The following is an 18,409-nucleotide window of genomic DNA, read 5'->3' on the forward strand; positions in this document are numbered from 1 at the left end:
TGATGACACTTAAAATGTTACATTGCTATTATTATAAAAGTTTAACATTATTTGCACTGTGAGATATCTACTGTATCCTTAAAGCAGATTATTTCTTGTTGTATTCTGTGATCTTTCTATTAATAATAAAAAAGTTTGAAACCGAAAAATGGAGCACTTGAGCTGCGCACTGTCACCACTCCCACTGCTTCCATCTTCACCTGGTGGTCTACTTTCTGGGATAATACTTTCTGGCCATTTGAATGGCCAGGCCGCAATAATGTCACTCCCGCACTTGCGCACGGGAGTCACTACAGGGTTGCATGCATGCAAAGAGTACTACACATGCATCAATGACGTCTTTGGCTGCCGTTGATGCCACTGTCTACTAAACAGTGAAAGTTCAAGCTGTTTTCACCTATGAGTAAGACTTTTTATAGTCCTACATGTAGGAAAAAGTCAAACATTTGATTTTGATACCACTTTATAAAAAAATAAATAAAAAAAGGACATGGTTTTGTTTTCTACCAAAGTCATTGGGTCATTGTGACATGCATGATCGTGTTTATCAACATGAATTGAAGTTAACATTACCTTCCTCTGATGCTGACAGCTGAATGTAAACCAAAGAATTTCCGGCAATACAATTTGAGAAAGCGTGGGAGTCCCCCCCAAATCAATAAAAGGACCCCTAGGTCTGGTATGAATTTTGAGGGGAACTGCATGCCAAAACGTAAAACAAGAAAAAAAGAAAAAGGCATACCAGACCAGACCCTTCTCCAATTATGCAGCCTGGCCAGGAAAGGAGGGGAGGGGGGAAATAGCAAGCGCCCCCCCCCCCCGCCCTGCTGAAGCATACAAGGCCAGGTGCCCTCAACATGGTGGGGGGTACTTTGGGGTAGGAGGGGCTCCCCCAAAACACATTGTCCATATGTTGATGGGGGCAAAGGCTGGGGGCTTATAGGAATCTGGAAGATTCCAGCCCTTCCCTATGTACCCCTACTTATTCAACATAAAGACAGTTTTTGACAAGTCCTTTATTTAAAAAAAGCAAAACAAAAACAATGTTTCCTGACCCCCCCAAAAAAAAAATAGAAAAAGAGCTCTGTGCCGATCTCTGGGTCCTGCCGTCTGGGTCAATGACATCACAAGAGGCCGGGGTGACCCTGCTCCTTGGTTATTTAAAAAACAATTTTCTTATTTGGGTTGCGGCGGCAGTGTTCATCATAATTAATGCTGGATTTACAATGGGGGACATTGTTTTTGTTTTTTTAATAAAGGAATTGTCAAAAACTGTCTCTGTGTTTTTATTTATTTTTAACTTTTTTGGTGAATGAGTAGGTTCCCATCCACATGGGGTAGAGGGAGCAGAATCTGGGGCCCCCCTTGTTAAAGGTAGCTTAGAGATTCCAATAAGCCCCTCACCCACAGACCCCCACAACCACCAGCCAGGGTTGTGAGGAAGAGACCAGGCTACACGCTCAGATAAGGGTCTGGTATGGATTTTGGGGGGACCCCATGCCATTTTTTTGTTACATTTTGGAGTTACATTTTCGCCTCATGTGGATGGGGGGCCATGCTGAGTTTTTTTCTTGGATTGTGTTTAAAACCGATGACATGTATGATTTAGAAGCGTTCCTATAAAAGGCAATGAGCCTGGAATTCGCATCTGAACCACCGCACTGCAGTGCTCAGAAAACGCACTGGACTATTTTTTAATTTGCACTGCCACTGCACCACAGATATGTGAAGCAGTTCTATAGAAAGCTGGTTTGGTTTACATGTCATATGAATCAGATGCGGTTCAAAACACATCCAATTTGCATATATGTGAAGCGAGCCTAAACGAAATCTAAGGTCATGATATACTTTCATTTTATAACATCACTATTGTAATAACAATTTAAACAATAATTATATTTGACAATCCAATATAAGCTTACTTAAAAGAAAATCTAATTTCATATTATGACTGCTACCTGTTTGCTGGCCATCGCTGTCCCGGCTCTTACGGGACTGTGCCAGAAACTGAGCAGAGTCCCGGTGTCCCGCAGATCTTAACAGTGTCCCTCCAGCAGAACTCTGCAGCTGCCTTCTCTTGACTCTCTCTATCTCTCAGCAGCATTGTGCTGTTGTTATGGTTGGTCTCTTATCACAGGTAAGCCCTATTTTGCACACAGTGGTTGCAGTGAGCCGCTGTGTGTTGTAGCCACTCTCCTTCTCCCCTCATCTCCCCCTGCTCTACTCCTGACCAGAATCGCTTTATTTGTGGAGGATTACCTTGTGCTGTACTGCCTGCATGCAGAGTCTGGATTGGGCACACTGCTATATCTAATCCCCCCCCCCCCCCCCCAGCCATCCTAGAGAAGTGCTACGACCATTGCTGAGAAGCCATGGAAGAGGTATATTCTGTATCTGTGCCCTACTCCCATAAACAGGCTGTTCTTCTCATGTAACCCAATGGTGTGCTAGTACAGTCATTTGTAAAAACTCCCTTCTATTTTATACAGTAAGCTTCCTGACTAGTTCTACCTTAAAGAAGCCCCACTTATCACTTTCAGCATCCAGCCCTCCTTAGTGCCTCTCACTCCCTGCTCAGAGTGCCAGTGCCCCCCCTCTCCCTCCACATAGAGCCACTGTTCCCCCTCACCATCTGCACAATGCCAGTTACCACTACCCTAAGGTAGAGAACCAATGCCCCCCTCTCCCTCCACAGAGCACCAGTACCCCTCCTCTATCGCTGTAGAGCACCAGTGCCCCTCTTTCTCTATGCAGAGCGCCAGAGCCGACCCCCTCCCTCCCTCACCTTCCCACAAAGCACCAGTGCCCAAAAGCATAGAATGGCATGTTATCTAAAAAAGAATTATTTCCAATGAAGGCTGTTCACATATACATTATGTGGTGCAAATTTGATCAGGTTCAAAAAAGGGTTCCAGTGTGAGTTTAGTGCGGTGCGAATTTTAGCTTCATAGACTTCTCTGGGACCAGATTAAAATTTCAGTCTGGTGTTTGCACTGCAAAATTTTTTATATTTTTGCCTAGTTTTTATAGAAAATAAAATCGCAGATGTGACCACTCCCCTCACAAATTTGCACAAAATTTTCACCAAATTCACAGCACATGTGTGCGAACTGGGGCTCAGGGTCAACTCAGTTCTGTAGATCCTGGTGCCTATGCAGTTCACAAACGTCTGACACAGATCCCTACTGCAGCCTTGCACCTTGTGGCTTGCTACAAAGGTACAATGTTGCAGTCTGATTACTAGTAGAGAGGAGACTGAGGAATCTTCCTCCTGCCTGCAGAAGGCTTGATATGTCAGAGCTATTTTTAGGAAAAATCAGTTGGTACAAACTAGAGAAATTGTAGACCTCATAACATGTGCTATGTCTTTTTGTTCAGGGATTGGCTATTCATCCCAAGTCATTGTCATCCTGCTGAACTTTTATTACATTGTCGTCCTGGCTTGGGCCTTCTTTTATCTCTTCAACTCCTTCACGTCTGATCTGCCCTGGGCGTCCTGCAACCACACCTGGAACACAGGTAAGATGTATACGAGGATTTACAGTGGATTTCAAACGGTGGTTCCACCCCAAATTGATACTACGGGTACTGGTGTCTGCTATGGTCAAGGATTTCATTCGTGAGAGCTCTTGCCACTGAATTTCCACCTGCTGTGCCCATTATGTACTCACTATCTCTGCACTGAGGTCTGGGGTCTGCATACCTGCTGTGCCCATTATGAGGGGTTCCCTCCATTCCTGAGCTTAGTTCCCGCTGCTTCAAACCTATGAAACATTATGAGTAGCTCCCACTATTCTTACATTGAGTTCCCCTGCCTACACGCTTGCTGTCCCATTATGAGAGGCTTCCACCAACCCTGCTTTGAGTTCCTGGGGCCTACACACCTGTTGTCCCATTATGAGGGGTTTTCACTATTCCTGTTCTGAGATCCTGGGCCTTCACACCTGTTGTCCCCATTATGAGGGGTTTGCACCATCCCTGCTCTGAGACCCAGGGCCTTCACACCTGTTGTCCCAATATGAGGGGTTTCCACCATCCCTGCTCTGGGTTCCTGGGCCTACACACCTGTTGTCTCCATAAGGAGGGGTTCCCAGACATGCACATGTGGACAGTAACCCTTAGAAATTATGAATGGGAAATCTCAACACTGGAATTCCCAGAAGAACTATGAAACCAGTGACAGATAATTCTATACTAATCATGCCCACAATGCTGTAACTATATGTCCTTGGTGACTAAAATATTCTGCAAATATTGCTGAATGTAAATGTGTTTTGCCTTTTTGTCATATTTTTACCCATCTGTTCGTGTGTTCCCTGTTTTCCTAGAACAATGCCTGGATTCTTACAAAAGTAATGGCACACAGAGCGCAGTAAACGGCACATCAAGCGTCATCGAATTCTGGGAGTAAGTGCACGGCTACTATTTACCAATATCACTTATAAAAACGAGTTATCTTGCTTTATCGATTATGTTCACAGCTAAAAAAAAAAATACCATTTAGATGTTTGTTTTTCCTATTATTAGGGTACTGCTCTGTTAGGCACATTTCACACACAAATGAATATGACTGCTCTGGTCAGAAAGGGCATGTGAAGTTTCAATTGTAGAGGAAGGTTGTGAAAGGAAAAGTTACTATTCTCTATCTTTATAAAAATGCATACCAAGGGTATGGATTTAGACACTTTTTAACCAAACAGAGCCTGCAATACATCCAGAGATTCGGGCAGCTGAAGTTATATGCAGATCCCCACTTTTCCTGTGAACCATTTGCTCAGCCCCTCCCAACTCTGATTTTCTCTGCAATCCTTTATGACAGGCAGCTACATGGCCAACAGCAGGGCTCAGGAGGTGGCCCAGGGAGGAACAAATTTGGCTTTTGCATAAAAAAGTCAAGAATTGCTTATAACTTAATTTCTCTATAGTTATACATCTAGAATAGAACTATTATGAAGTTTTCACTGGAGTTTGCCTTTTTATGCATTCATGTGCATAATGTGTTTGGTTTGAAATGATAATTGACAGGTTTACTTTAATGCTGAATTGAAGGGCTTAAAATGTAACCCCTTTGAAAACTTTTCTAAGTTTTAGATGTATAGTTTTTATTTTTATTTTGGGTAGAATAGTCATTGAGTCTGTTGTCATTAAAGTGGGGTACACAAGAAAATCAGGCGAACAATCGTCCAATTTTCTTTGTTGTTTCAAATCAAATTGGAACCGATGAACGTCAATTCGTATGAAAATTCTCATATGACAAAGGCCTTTTTTTGTTGTTTATTGTTTCTCATCATGCACAGTGTTTCTTTTCTTGTACAAAAATCATACGAAAACTGTACACATTAAACTAAAATCATTCATTCTGTTTTCATACAAGAAAAATGTTAGAGTTTGTCCCTTTGGGAATTTTGGTACGAAAGTTCGGAATCAGCTGCCGAAAGTTGTGTACACGCTATACGAAAACCGTACGAAAAATCTTTGGACAAAAATGTTTGCCCGATTTTCTTATAGTGTGTATTAGTCTTAACACAGAAAGTGATGAGAAATCTAAAGTTTGGTAGTTGTCATCAGAACAAGAGGTGGGGGAAAATCCTCCCCTCGTTTTGGGGAGATTTCCTTTAATTTCCTGTTGTGTCTCTGTAACAGGAAGTGAAGGTTCATTTCTACAGCAAAAAACTGTCAGGGTGTTTAAAATATCAAAAGGACAGCGCTGTGCAAAAATATGTCTTTTTCTATTTTTAGTGCTCTAATCTTAATCTTAATCTTAATCTTATACTTGAAAATCAGTACATTATAGTGTGATATACCTACATAAGTTAAAGTGCCATTGTGCAAAACATATTCAAATTATTAATCAATGTAAACAATTCATGCAACAAATTAAATAATTGAAATAAAGGTGAAAAAATCCATATAATTCATACATTTTATAAAAAGTCTTAATGAGTAACTTGCAGTGAGAATTTTCTCTTCTTTTAAAAATCTTATGTCTTCCACCACACCACAAGTGAAAAATCCACCACCAGATGTGCTAAAATAAACCCACGATCCCTGCGCGTTTTGTCATCAGATGACCTCTTATTTTATCGAAAACAAAACAATTGAGGTAGAGATATATTTTAAAGGCCACCTATGGGCTAATTCTTCCTCATCCACCGACCCGCCAACCCCCTCATCATCACCAACTCCCTCTCCCTTCAGGAGATGCAAGGTCTTCTGATATTGGAAGCTTCTCCGTTATGCAGAGAGTGGCGCTCATTTTAGTGGGTGGGTTATGCCCTGCACTCACAGTTTATCCTCAGTCTTCTCGTTTGAATGGTGCTAGGAGTCACTCAACCACAAAGACCAAGGACATCTAGAGTCAAAAGGAGATGAATGTGGGGGAAAGTGCAAGAAAGGGTATGAGCATTGCAGCCTTTTTTTTATGTTCAACACTAGCTGAGTGTGACAGGAGTCACTTTGGGTGGGGATTGTGAAACTCAGCTTACCTTGGACAGCTTTGGAAACGCTTCCCCGGACCCTCTTATGTGTAAATCACCCTGTGTCCATTGAGAACACCACTATGATCTGTGCTATTCAGACTCAATGTTGTATATGTGTATATATTGTGTGTTGTCTCATGCTGTTGTGGACTCTGATTGTTTGGGGTGTGGTTGTATTCCATTGTTTAGTATATGTGCTGCAGAAACAAGGACAAATCATAGTGGGGTTCTCAGGCACCCTGTGCCCCTAATGGACACAGGGTGATTTACACATAAGAGGGTACAGGGAAGCTGGACACGGAGTTTCCAAATCTCTCCAAGGTAAGCTGAGTTGCACAAACCCCCCACACAAAATGACTCCTGTCACACTGGGACTCTTTGTTTCTGAAAAAAAATTATGCAGATCTTGCCTTTTGACTTCATTTACTTTATGATTTTTCAGTTGATTATAAAATGTACAGTTTGTGCCTCAGAGATTTCATTGGTTCCCAGTAAGTTCTTAGGAAGAATATTCATTCATGTCTTCAGTTATGACTCTGCTTTCCTTATTGAGCCCTCTTGTATCTACAGGAGGCGTGTATTGAGTATATCAGATGGTATTGAACACATTGGCAGTCTGCGCTGGGAGCTCGCACTGTGTCTTCTCCTTGCCTGGATCATCTGCTACTTCTGTATCTGGAAAGGAGTGAAATCCACTGGAAAGGTGAGTATTGGCCCCAGCTTCACTAATGGCTTTGTTGATTTACTGTACTGCACTATGCAAGTGCAGTTGCTCTAGAGCTTAGTAAATGAGGAGACTCTCTGAATTCCATCATCCAATCATATGCAAGCAAAAATGCAGTTTGTTTGTTTGTTTATTTTCCTTGCATATAATTGGGTATTCTTTACAAAGTGAAGCTTTACCTCATTTACTAAGCTCTGGAGCAACTGCACTTGCAAAATGCACAGTCTATTTGCCTTTAGTAAATCAACCCCAACCTCTTCTCTCTGGTGACATCTGGAATTGCTGCTTAGCTGACTACACTGCTTATCTATCCAGTCACGTCTCTGTGATGCACCGTGATCATCAGCAGCTGCATTGGATAACCCAAGGGGCTAGTGAATCTGGAGATTCTGTAGCTCCAATGCTGCAAAACAATCAATTGCTCAGTGACATTGCTTGGAATTTCTGGTCACAGACCTTTCATCGACTGCAATTAATTTTTCCCTTGCCTCCCTCTGAAAAGCGATCAAAGTGGATCACTGTTCAGAGAGTGTTTGATGGGCAGTTATGAAGCGATATGTTGCCTCCCCACTGCCCAATTTAAAGTGGAAGGCCATGAAAAATCTAAAATCCCTGCATCTATAATCCCTGTAAAGAAAAGATGAGTATACATACCTTTTTGGAAGCCGATCTAACCCGCTCCAACCCGATCTCCAGCTCCGGAAGCTCTGCAGAGAACACGGATGACAACGACTGTGAAATGAATGGGAGGTGACGTCACCCATAGAGTTATTATGGGGCTTCCGTTGTCCTCTGTCTCCTCTGCACCCACATACACAGAGAAGCCGCGACTGACAGCTCAGCATAGCATCCGGTCGGAGCTATGTATACTCATTTTGTCTTTACAGGGATAGAAAGGTTAGTGTTAGATCCCTGCAGGCTTACTATGGTTTACGTCCAACAAGGTGACTGTTTGGTTATTTTATCTTTCAAAGACCTTGTCATTCTTACCAAATTATTTTTGGTTGGGGTTCTACTTTAATAATTTTGGCTAGAATAGGTAGGAGGGAGTACATTTTTATTGCTGTCTGTGTCCCCACTGGGGAGATTCACCCTTTCTAATTATTCTGCTGATCATTGACACTGGGCAGAAAGTGATGGAAAATCCAAAATGTGTTTTTATAGTTGTCACCAGAATTAGAAGTGAATCTTCTGAGGGAGACACCTGTTCTGGGCAGGAAGTTACATAAAATAAATATCTGCAATGGGACACAAACTGCTAGACATTTAAAAATTAAACTCCCTGGTTTTAGCCATGCCCAACTCAAAACTTAACTCAAAAGAAATGCAAGCTCCAAAAGACTCTAATTTAAACCAGGATCGCACAATATGTTTCACCTTCCTGTCTCTCTGATGTCACCAGAGACTAGTGAAGCAATTGGCCACAATTTGGTAGACATCCATCGTTACTCTACCAATTGTCTTTGGACTCACTCACACCATTAGGTGTTGGCGAAATGTCTGAAGCAATGTAAATCTCGTAACTGCAAGCAGATCTGATTGGAAGGCACACTGGAGACTAACAACTGTAGAGGGAAAAGATACAATTAGCTGCTCCGGGGCAGTGCCAACTGTTTGTTTATCAAGAGTCATCATCATTTGCCTCTTTAACTTTATCATCCATCTTGTCTTATACGGTGCATATCATTTCACACAGTATATGTTCCCTTTCTTACCTGTTTTCCTAGGTTGTCTATTTTACTGCCACCTTCCCTTACTTGATGCTGGTTGTCCTACTTATCCGTGGGGTTTCTCTCCCAGGGGCCCTAGAGGGGATCCAGTTCTACTTGTACCCAGACCTCAGCCGACTTAAGGACCCTCAGGTACCTACAGACTATAGACTCCAACTATTTTTTACATTATTTTAATTTAACATAAAGATTAACTATGCATTTACTCATTGTATAACTCACCCCAGTGCTGAAGGAAGCCCATTGTTTACACAACTCAATGAGGTAGATTTACTATAACTGGTGCACACAGAATTTTGTGCAGCTGTGCATAGTAACCAATCAGCTTCTAACTTCAGCTTGTTCAGTTAAGCTTTGACAATAAAACCTAGAAGCTGATTGGTTACAATGCATAGCTGCACCACATTCTGAGTGCACCAGTTTTAGTAAATCTCCCCCAATGAGTCATCACAGCAGCGACTACTCTATTATCAGACGGCTCAGTAAGAGGCTTCATTTAGACCCCTTTCACACCGCAGAGTCTATAGCGTCAGCGGTAATACGCCGCTGTTTTTAGCGCTGTTTTACCGTCGGATTTGCAGCGCATTTCGGCCGCTAGCGGGGAGCTTTTACCCCCGCTACAGAAAAGGTTAAAACCGCCCGCAATACGTCACAATAGCGCCTTTTTTGCCGGCGGTAATACAGCGCTGCCCCATTGATTTCAATGGGGAGCAGCGGTGGAGGAGCGGTAAACACATCGCTCCTTCACCGATCCAAAGAAGCTGCTGGCAGGACTTTTCCTGACGTCCTGCCAGCGCAACGCTCCGGTGTGAAAGCCCTCGGGGCTTTCACACTGGAGACAAAGGAGCAGCAGATTGAGGGCGGATTGCAGTGCTATTTCTAACGCTATAGCACCTGCAAAATGCCCTGGTGTGGAAGGGGTCTTAGACACAGGGACCTGCAAAGCAAGCTAGTCTGTTTAGCTAACCCACCGTGCTCTGGGTACACTTTGTTTTGTAATAAATGTTTGTTTGTAAAACAAAGCTTGGATAGACATAGGGAAAAAACAAGTATAAAACAACAGTTTAAAATCACCTAAAATGTAAAAAAAATACTAATAACTATAATAAAACTAAAAGAAAAATCATTAATGTTTCTCTTTTCCACTCCCCCACCAATATATACCTGAACTTTTTACAGGTGAAACAAAAGAACTGAGTTGGCTTTGCCTTTCTTCCTTTTTTGTTGTCATTTGGTAACTAAAAATCCACAGTAAAACTTTTAACCAGAACCATGTAAGAAAAGATCAAGGCCACATTCCGGGCTTCGGTCACAGGGCAGTAGGTGACCCGCCTGTGCAGAGCCATGCTGGGCCCCAGAGTCAGATCACAGCATGCAGTCACATAGTGCTGTTCACAGGCGGCTGGGCTTTACAAGGTCTGTACTGAAAAACATCTACCATGCCGGGAGCAGAGGCCTGGGGCAGACTATGTTTTTCCTTCTGCCAGTTTTTTCAGATGTTTTGCTCTGTGTGACACTCAGCTGTGCTTACTAAGAGAAAAGCTGAATTAGGAACACGAGGAGGCATATAGGCTAACTTTGAAGGAAGCAAATCACATCATTTTCACAAGCCGGATTATGTAATAAAAGGTTATAATAAAAGACAAGTATAGTCAGTTAATATTTATCATTTTTCAGATATACTTGTAAAAAGATCAACTGAAAGTGAACCCTTTATTGACTTTACAAGTGTACCTAACTACATTCCTCACATGTCCCGATATACAACAGCATTATCATTTATCAGAAATAAATGGCGGCCCATCCATTAGGGGCCCCGCCCCCCTAATTCATACGTCCAGCCCCTAATCTACGTACACATGGAGTTCAATGGGGTTTTTTGAGCCCACCCAGTTGTGTTGACAATAGCGAATTGATATTCGCTATTGTCTTCCTGATTCTCCTCCCGGACAATCACCAAGAGGAGAAGTGATCATATTGACCACTGAGGGAAGGAGGAGGGAAGCTTCTGAGGACGAAAGCTGCTGTGAAGCCAGAGATGCAGGGTGAAGTCGCTGAGGAGGAGGAGACGCAGGAAGAAGCCAAAGCTGCTAGTTGGGGTAAGTGCAGGGCTGGTGGGGGGATGGACAAGTGAGCAACTGAGGGGTGGGGGGGGCATTGTGGTGATGGGTGTCATGTTTGCCGCCCCCGCCCCCCCCCCCCCCCAAAGTATACAGCACCAGCCGCCACTGTCAGAAATACTCCACCCATTATTATTATAAAGCCTTGTTTGAGCTCCAGTCAGCAAACTTGCCTAGGATGGAATGATGTCTTCATACTGCAGGCTGGAGGAAGCTTTTTTTCCAGTCCTTCCCCACTTGGCGATCAGAAGGCAACAGTGTAACATTGTAGCAAGTCAAAAGGTGGAGAGGCTGCACCAGGGCCTGATCTGTGTCAGAAATTTGTGAACACAGCCAAGAACTGCAGAGGCACCAGGATTTACATGATTGTGTCATCTCTGAGCTGGAATCTCAGTCCAGGAAGCAGATGGTGACCCTGATGATGGCTCAACAAAGATGGTGCAGTCCTTCTGGAGAGAAAAGCACATGAAGGCATTGTCAGGTGGAGTACTGTGATCTCTGTGAGAGGTAATAAACACCTGGAAGTGTTACAATAATGTACTTAGCATGCATGTAAAAATAAATCTGATGCTAGGCCCACTTTAGCAGAAACAATCTGACCTATGCAGGGCAATGACTTCATTTTAAATTATACATTTTGTTGTCATGCAAGCACATAGAGTGAGCAATATTTTCTCATTACATTTACATTCACTGTTTCCTACTAAATCTGCTTATATATACATGGATAGAAAATAGTTCTTTTGATTCTCAAATTGCAATGTTTTATGCCAAAAGAAAGATCCCTCATGTCGGAATTTTGCTGTGTAATTGAACGGCTTTCAAAACATTAGTAGAGAAAATGATCGTAAATATTTTGAAAAAATGTACAGCGCATGTGCATTGATCATTGATCGACAAAAAATGTACCATTGATGGTGCTAACGATCGATAATATGTGGAAACCAATTAGATACAACAATGTCGTTAGCACACATTCATTCGACAGTTCTCTTTTAAAAACAAAAGTTATTTCAAACGATTTTCTATCCATGTATGGCCAGCCTTAGTTGTGCTGCACAGTCTAGCAGAGGAAGACGGTCTGATTGAGAGCAATACATTCTTGCATTCTCTAATAACCTAACATACGCAAAACTCCTAGTAGCCCTTTGGATTTGGATCACGTGGCCAGAAACTTTCTGATTATAGCCATAGAGATTGCTAAATGCCTTTGTGTCTCACGCTAGAAGTCCCTTGTTCATGTCACCACTGCACAGTAGGTAGTGGCTGCTTGTGCCGCCCCATTATTATCACAGATGATCTGAATGTTTGCCACAAAAGTTGGTTCTTCTGGGTCACCCTATTAATGTTGTTTGTGTTACTAATAGACATGTTAGGAGCAAAGGGATACCCCAATCCTCCTTTACCAACCCATCCTTTATTTGCCATTCATTAGACTCTCCTCGGCAGGTCTGGATGGACGCGGGAACTCAAATCTTCTTTTCGTACGCCATCTGCCTGGGCTGTCTGACAGCGCTAGGGAGCTACAACAAGTACAACAACAACTGCTACAGGTACTCGTCTGTGACACTCATGTCCCCCTAGTGGTGTCTACTTTAGAAGGGGAGGGGGGGGGGTTCAGACATTTGCCTGTGAAGAATCTTCCTTGCCCACAGCCAACTCTTCTTTGTTCCATGCTAAGTGGCCTCTTGAGAAAGGTTCAGATTTTCCCTTTACAAGGTTCAGGCTTTCCCTTTGTCACTGTTTAACCATTTTCATACCAGGCCTATTCTGGCACTTCTCTCCTACATGTAAAAATATTTTTTTTGCTAAAAAATTACTCAGAACCCCCAAACATTATATATGATTTTTTTTAGCAGACACCCTAGGGAATAAAATGGCGGTCGTGGCAACTTTTTATGTCACGCGGTATTTGGGCAACAATTTTTCATGAATTAAAAAATAACAAAACAGTAAAGTTAGCCCATTTTTTTTATATAATGTGAAAGATGATGTTATACCAAGTAAATAGATACCCAACATGTCACGATTTAAAATTGCGCACACTTGTGGAATGGCACCAAACTTTAGTACTTAAAAATCTCCATATACATTTTTTTACAGGTTACCAGTTTAGAGTTACAGAGGAGGTCTAGTGCTAAAATTGTTGCTCTAACGCACGCGGCGATACCTCACATGTGTGGTTTGAATGGCGTTTACATATGCAGGCATGACTTACTTGTCCGTTTGCTTCTGTGTGCGAAAGCACGTGGGGACAGGGGCACTTTAAATATTTTTTATTGTTTTTTTTATTTTATTTTTATTTATTTTTTTTTACTTTCGTTTTAAAAAATAAATGTTTTGCTCACTTTTATTCCTGTTTACTTTTGATCACTTTTATTCCGATTACAAGGAATGTAAACATCCCTTGTACTAGGAATGGTGCGTAACAGGTCCTCTTTATGGAGAGATTATGTGGGGTCTATAAGACCCCACATCTCTCCTTCAGGGTGGAAAGCATCCGATCAAAAAAAAAGACAGAGCCGAGATCTTGGCTTTGTTTACATCCGCGGCCTGGACATGACATCACAACGGCGCGCCCGGGCCTCCAACAGTCATAGAGATGACGGGTGATCATCTGGTCTTCATCCGGCAGTGGCAGATTCTTTCTCCAGGGGTCCTTAATCGCACGGGAGAGCCCGAAGAAGCACCGGAGGGCTGGCAAGGGGGATGTTCCCTCCCGCCGCCTGTAAGAACGATCAAGCAGCTGAACTGCCGCTATGATTGTTCTTATAGTGCACAGAATCGCCAGCTGAAAAAGAAAATATTTGAATGATGCCTGCAGCTACAAGCATCTTTCAGATATCACCACTGAAAGTCAAAGAAGTCATATGACTTCCTTGGGCTGGAAGTGGTTAAGAAATCTGCAGTCAATTAGTACTGTGCGAACGTTGTGGGCAGGTGCCAAGAAATGCTGTAAAGTAAGAATGCTTTCAAAAATATATATTTTAAAGTGGTTGTATACTCAATTTTTAAACTTTTACCTACAGGAAAGCCTATAATAAGGCTTACCTGTAGGTAAAAAAAATATCTCCTAAACCTGTACGGTTTAGGAGATATTCCCCTCGGTATGCGCCGCTGACTGCAGCAGCGCATGTGCACAAGGGGATTCTCGGCCTGAAAATCCGGCAGTGGCCGGCCGGCCGGAATGAAATCTCCCGCGCGCATGCGCGGGAGAGACGATATCGCGCCTCCGGCCACTCACAGCCCCGGAGCCGCGATACCCGGAAGAAACGCAGAGGGAGCATGTCAGCTCCCTCGGCGTGGATCGGGCCAGATGTCGGGGCCTCGTTCTAAGGTAAGTATTTCATAATGAGCTAGTATGCGATGCATACTAGCTCATTATGCCTTTTGCTTTGCAGGTTTAAAAAAAAAAAAAATGTGCGGGTTTACTACCGCTTTAATTGTTTATTTTTATCAATTTACAAAATGGAAAGTGAGCGAACAGAAGAAAAATCTAAATGAAATCAATATTTGGTGTGACTACTGTTTGGCTTCAAAACGGCATCAATTCTTGTAGGTACACTTACACACAGTTTTTGAGGGAACTCGGCAGGTAGGTTGTTCCAAATGTCTTGGAAAACTAACCACAGATCTTCTTTTGGATGTAGGCTGCCTCAAATCCTTCTGTCTCTTCATGTAATCCCAGACAGACTCAGTGTTGAGATCAGGACTCTGTGAGGGCCAAACCATCACTTCCAGGACTCCTTAAGATGGTTCTTAATGACATTGTCCTGCTGCAGAATAAATTTAAGGCCAGTCACATGCCTTCCTGATGGTATGGCGTGATAGATAAGTATCTGTATGTATAAGTATTTTGAAGGCAAAGGGTGGTCAAACCAAATATTGAAAAGGTGGGGGTACTAATACGCAAACCACAAAGGAAAATAGTAATAAAGCCTAACAAAGTAGCTGCCAACATAAAGGTGTTCTCACACTAGACAGAAATTATAATAATAGCAGGTAATGTGGCACTTACTAATAAAAAAACAAATAATTGTGGTGCTTCATGAATTATAAGAACTAAATGAAATAAATAACTTAATCCTATAACGTGCAAAGGTAATCTTAAAATCACAAAAAATTACTTGGAAATTCCAAAGAGATAGATCCAAATAAATACAGCTTCCTTGGAATTAATCTCTTATATGAATTTGTGAAGCAAATGATTATCAAACCAATGCTATAACAATATATGAAGAAATGTGCAAAACAGCAATCAAACAATGTTCAATAATGTCCTAAAAAGGTATATAAGACTAAACGCCTATATATACAAATAAATCCAATTAAGTAACCAGGTCCAGGTCGTGGAGATAGAATCATCAATAAGTGAATAACAAACATGCATCAGTGGCATAAACGCATGTACAAAATAACGTGCAGACAATTGTAAATATGTGTAAAAAACAATTAATATGCTATAAATAACAATATTTGTGCAATATATAGCAATATAAAGTGCAGATGGTAATGAAATACAGTGAAAAAAAGAATCCAAACATAACTCCCAATAAGGGAATAAAAAAGTTACAAAAAATAGGAGGAATAATTAAATCCCAATTCAATGTGCATACGATCACATACACAGTGCAAAATCAGTCCAAGCCAATCCGTGCAACAGCAAACGTCCAAAAACAAAAGTGTAATGTGCCACCATCCAGAGAAGGGTCTCCACTATCCACTGTGTAAACCGTTTTCCCCAGCCTCTCGCTTAGTCAGCAAGCCTTAATGATACTGCCACACTGATCGGTTGGTTTCCCGGAACTCCTCAGTGTAGTCACAGGATGTTAAAACTCATGGACATATAGAGAAGAGAGAAAGGCTCCATGGTGAAGTATAAGTAATGACAATTTTTGTTAAATAAAAGTAACTTACAGTTTATAAACCAGCAGTGTAGTATTGTTTTAAAAAGTCTGGTCTCGGCCCCGACTGGAAGTGACGTCACCCGGCTATTTTTCCCTGGCGCCAATTGCTTTGATTTGGATTTCTCTTCTGTTACTTTACTGTCCATTGTGTTAATTGATAAAAAATAAAGTATTAACATTTCTATTTATGAAAGCATTCTTAATTTACAGGGGTCCTTTTTTTCCTTTTTTCCTACAGCATTTTTCACCCCTGCCTAAAACTTTTGCACAGTACAGTTGTGCTCAAACGTTTGCATACCCTGGCAGAAATCGTGACATTTTGGCATTGATATTGAAAATATGACTGGGCATGCCAAAAAAAATGGTCTTTTATTTAAGCATAGTCATCATATGAAGCCTAATATTATCACATAGTTGCTTGGCTCCTTTTTAAATTGTAATAACAGAATCACCTAAATGGCTCTGATCAAAAGTTTCCTTCCCCTGGAAAGTTTGGCCTTGGTACAGACACACAAAGTGACACACCCACACAGGTTAAAATGGTAATTAAAGGGTAATTTCCTACATTTGTGGCTCTTTCAATTGCAGTTAGTATCTGTGGATAAATAGTTAATGAGTTTGTTAGATCTCATGTGGATGCACTGAGCAAGCTAGATACTGAGTCATGGAAGCAGAAAAGAACTGTCAAAGGACCTGTGTAACAAGGTTATGGAAGTTTATAATGATGGAAAAGGATATGAAACGATATCCAAAGCCTTGAATATGCCAGTCAGTATTGTTCAATCAATTAAGAAGTGACAAATTTGGGGATCTCTTGATACCAAGCCAAGGTCAGGTAGACCAGGAAAGATTGAGCCACAACTGCCAGAGGAATTGTTCAGTTTACAAAGAAAAACCCACAGGTAACCTCAGAAGTACAGGCTGTTTTGGAAAAAGACAGTGTGGTTGCTCCAAGGATCACAATACAACGATACTTGAACAAAAATGAGCTGCATGGTTGAGTTGCCAAAAAGATGCATTTACTGCGCCTATGCCACAAAAAAGCCTGGTTACAATATTCACGACAACACCTTGACATACCTCACAGCTTCTAGCACACTGTAAGTGGCGTGACAAAACCAAAATAGAGCTTTATGGTCACAATCATAAGGCATTATGTTTGGAGAGGAAGAATACCATCCTCACCTGCAGTTTAATATAAATCCCATAAGAAAAATAAATACATTTTGCCTGCTCACTCATGTTTTCTTTAAAAATTGTACATTACCAATTCTCCAAGGGTATGCAATTTTTTGAGCACAACTGTATTTACTTTCGGATACATCATGGAAGGATGAGAACCCCTGTCTGGTTTATATTAGTATCTGTGCTCCCTCTGGGAAGATGAACCTTCTAATTGTCCTGCTGATCATTGACAATGAAAGATTGGGATATCCCAAATTTTATAGCTGAATAGAAATAGAAGGGAGGATCTTTCAATATCAACACTTGTTCTGGTGGCAGCTGAATAAGAGGACATTTCCTCTCACTTCACTCTCCTTTGCTGACCTTGAAAATCAATACTGTCCTCCAGTAATGCAGAGGTCAGCAGGAGGAACCAGTGAGAACTGTGGGGGACCCAGAAGAGTGACACTCCAGGAAGTGTTTGCTTCAAGGAATAATTCCTCAGCCAAGGAATGGCCTTCAGTGGCTATTTTTTTTTACAAGTACATTCTTGTTTGACAATTTTTTATAATTTGAAAGGGTCTCCAGCTGATGACCACATGGAGCTACAGGGCCATAAGTGACCTTGAAGATGCCAGCCAGTCTGACCTGCCTGGCTTTGGCTGTCTGCATATCAGTGGTTGCCAGATATATATTTATTACGTTGTTACATTGTAGCAGTTATATCAAATGTATCTTTTTCTTTTGACAGGGACTGCATTGCTCTTTGCTTTCTCAACAGCGGCACTAGTTTTGTGGCAGGTTTTGCTATCTTCTCCATTTTGGGTTTTATGTCACAAGAGCAAGGAGTGCCAATATCTGAAGTGGCGGAATCTGGTGAGTATTCCAACTTAGAGGCCACATACAAACCACAGTCGCACAAAAAAGTTGGTCTAACCCTATCACTTTATTGCATTCTTCCTTGTTGTATATTCAAGTATTTTTCCACCTTTGCAAACACATTTGGGAACCTCCCATTCTATATTGGTTATGTGTTCCCATTTACACAGATTTTTACATAGGACACTATAAGCGCTGCTGTACAGTGACATGAATGAAATATCAATTTGTGCACTTTAAATAAAGTTGACACAAAAATAAGGAACTGTATAGTGCACTAAAATGCGCATCACACCACCCCCTACTGACCGCTCACTGCAGCTGCAACCACTGCGGTTTAGTGTGCCGAAGGGCAGTGTGAATGGGCCCTTAAAGTTGTGCTATTTGAATAGGAAAATGTAATGAA

General features: G+C 41.7%; 1 protein-coding gene across 2 annotated transcripts in view; it reads left to right on the top strand.

Annotated features, from left to right (window-relative positions):
* SLC6A13 (solute carrier family 6 member 13) overlaps positions 1-18,409 on the top strand; it is a 145,790-nt gene that overhangs the window by 117,172 nt on the left and 10,209 nt on the right. For both annotated transcript variants that reach the window (XM_077468955.1, XM_077468956.1), the window contains exons 4-9: positions 3,379-3,519; positions 4,329-4,407; positions 7,050-7,182; positions 8,931-9,065; positions 12,503-12,606; positions 17,876-18,000. In XM_077468955.1, coding sequence (XP_077325081.1) covers positions 3,379-3,519; positions 4,329-4,407; positions 7,050-7,182; positions 8,931-9,065; positions 12,503-12,606; positions 17,876-18,000 — 717 coding nt within the window. The remainder of the gene's footprint in view (positions 1-3,378; positions 3,520-4,328; positions 4,408-7,049; positions 7,183-8,930; positions 9,066-12,502; positions 12,607-17,875; positions 18,001-18,409) is intronic.

This window comes from Lithobates pipiens, unplaced genomic scaffold (genome assembly GCF_037356315.1).
Source record: "Lithobates pipiens isolate NorthernLeopardFrog02 unplaced genomic scaffold, aLitPip1_a1.2 Scaffold_8, whole genome shotgun sequence".
Lineage (NCBI taxonomy): Eukaryota > Metazoa > Chordata > Amphibia > Anura > Ranidae > Lithobates > Lithobates pipiens.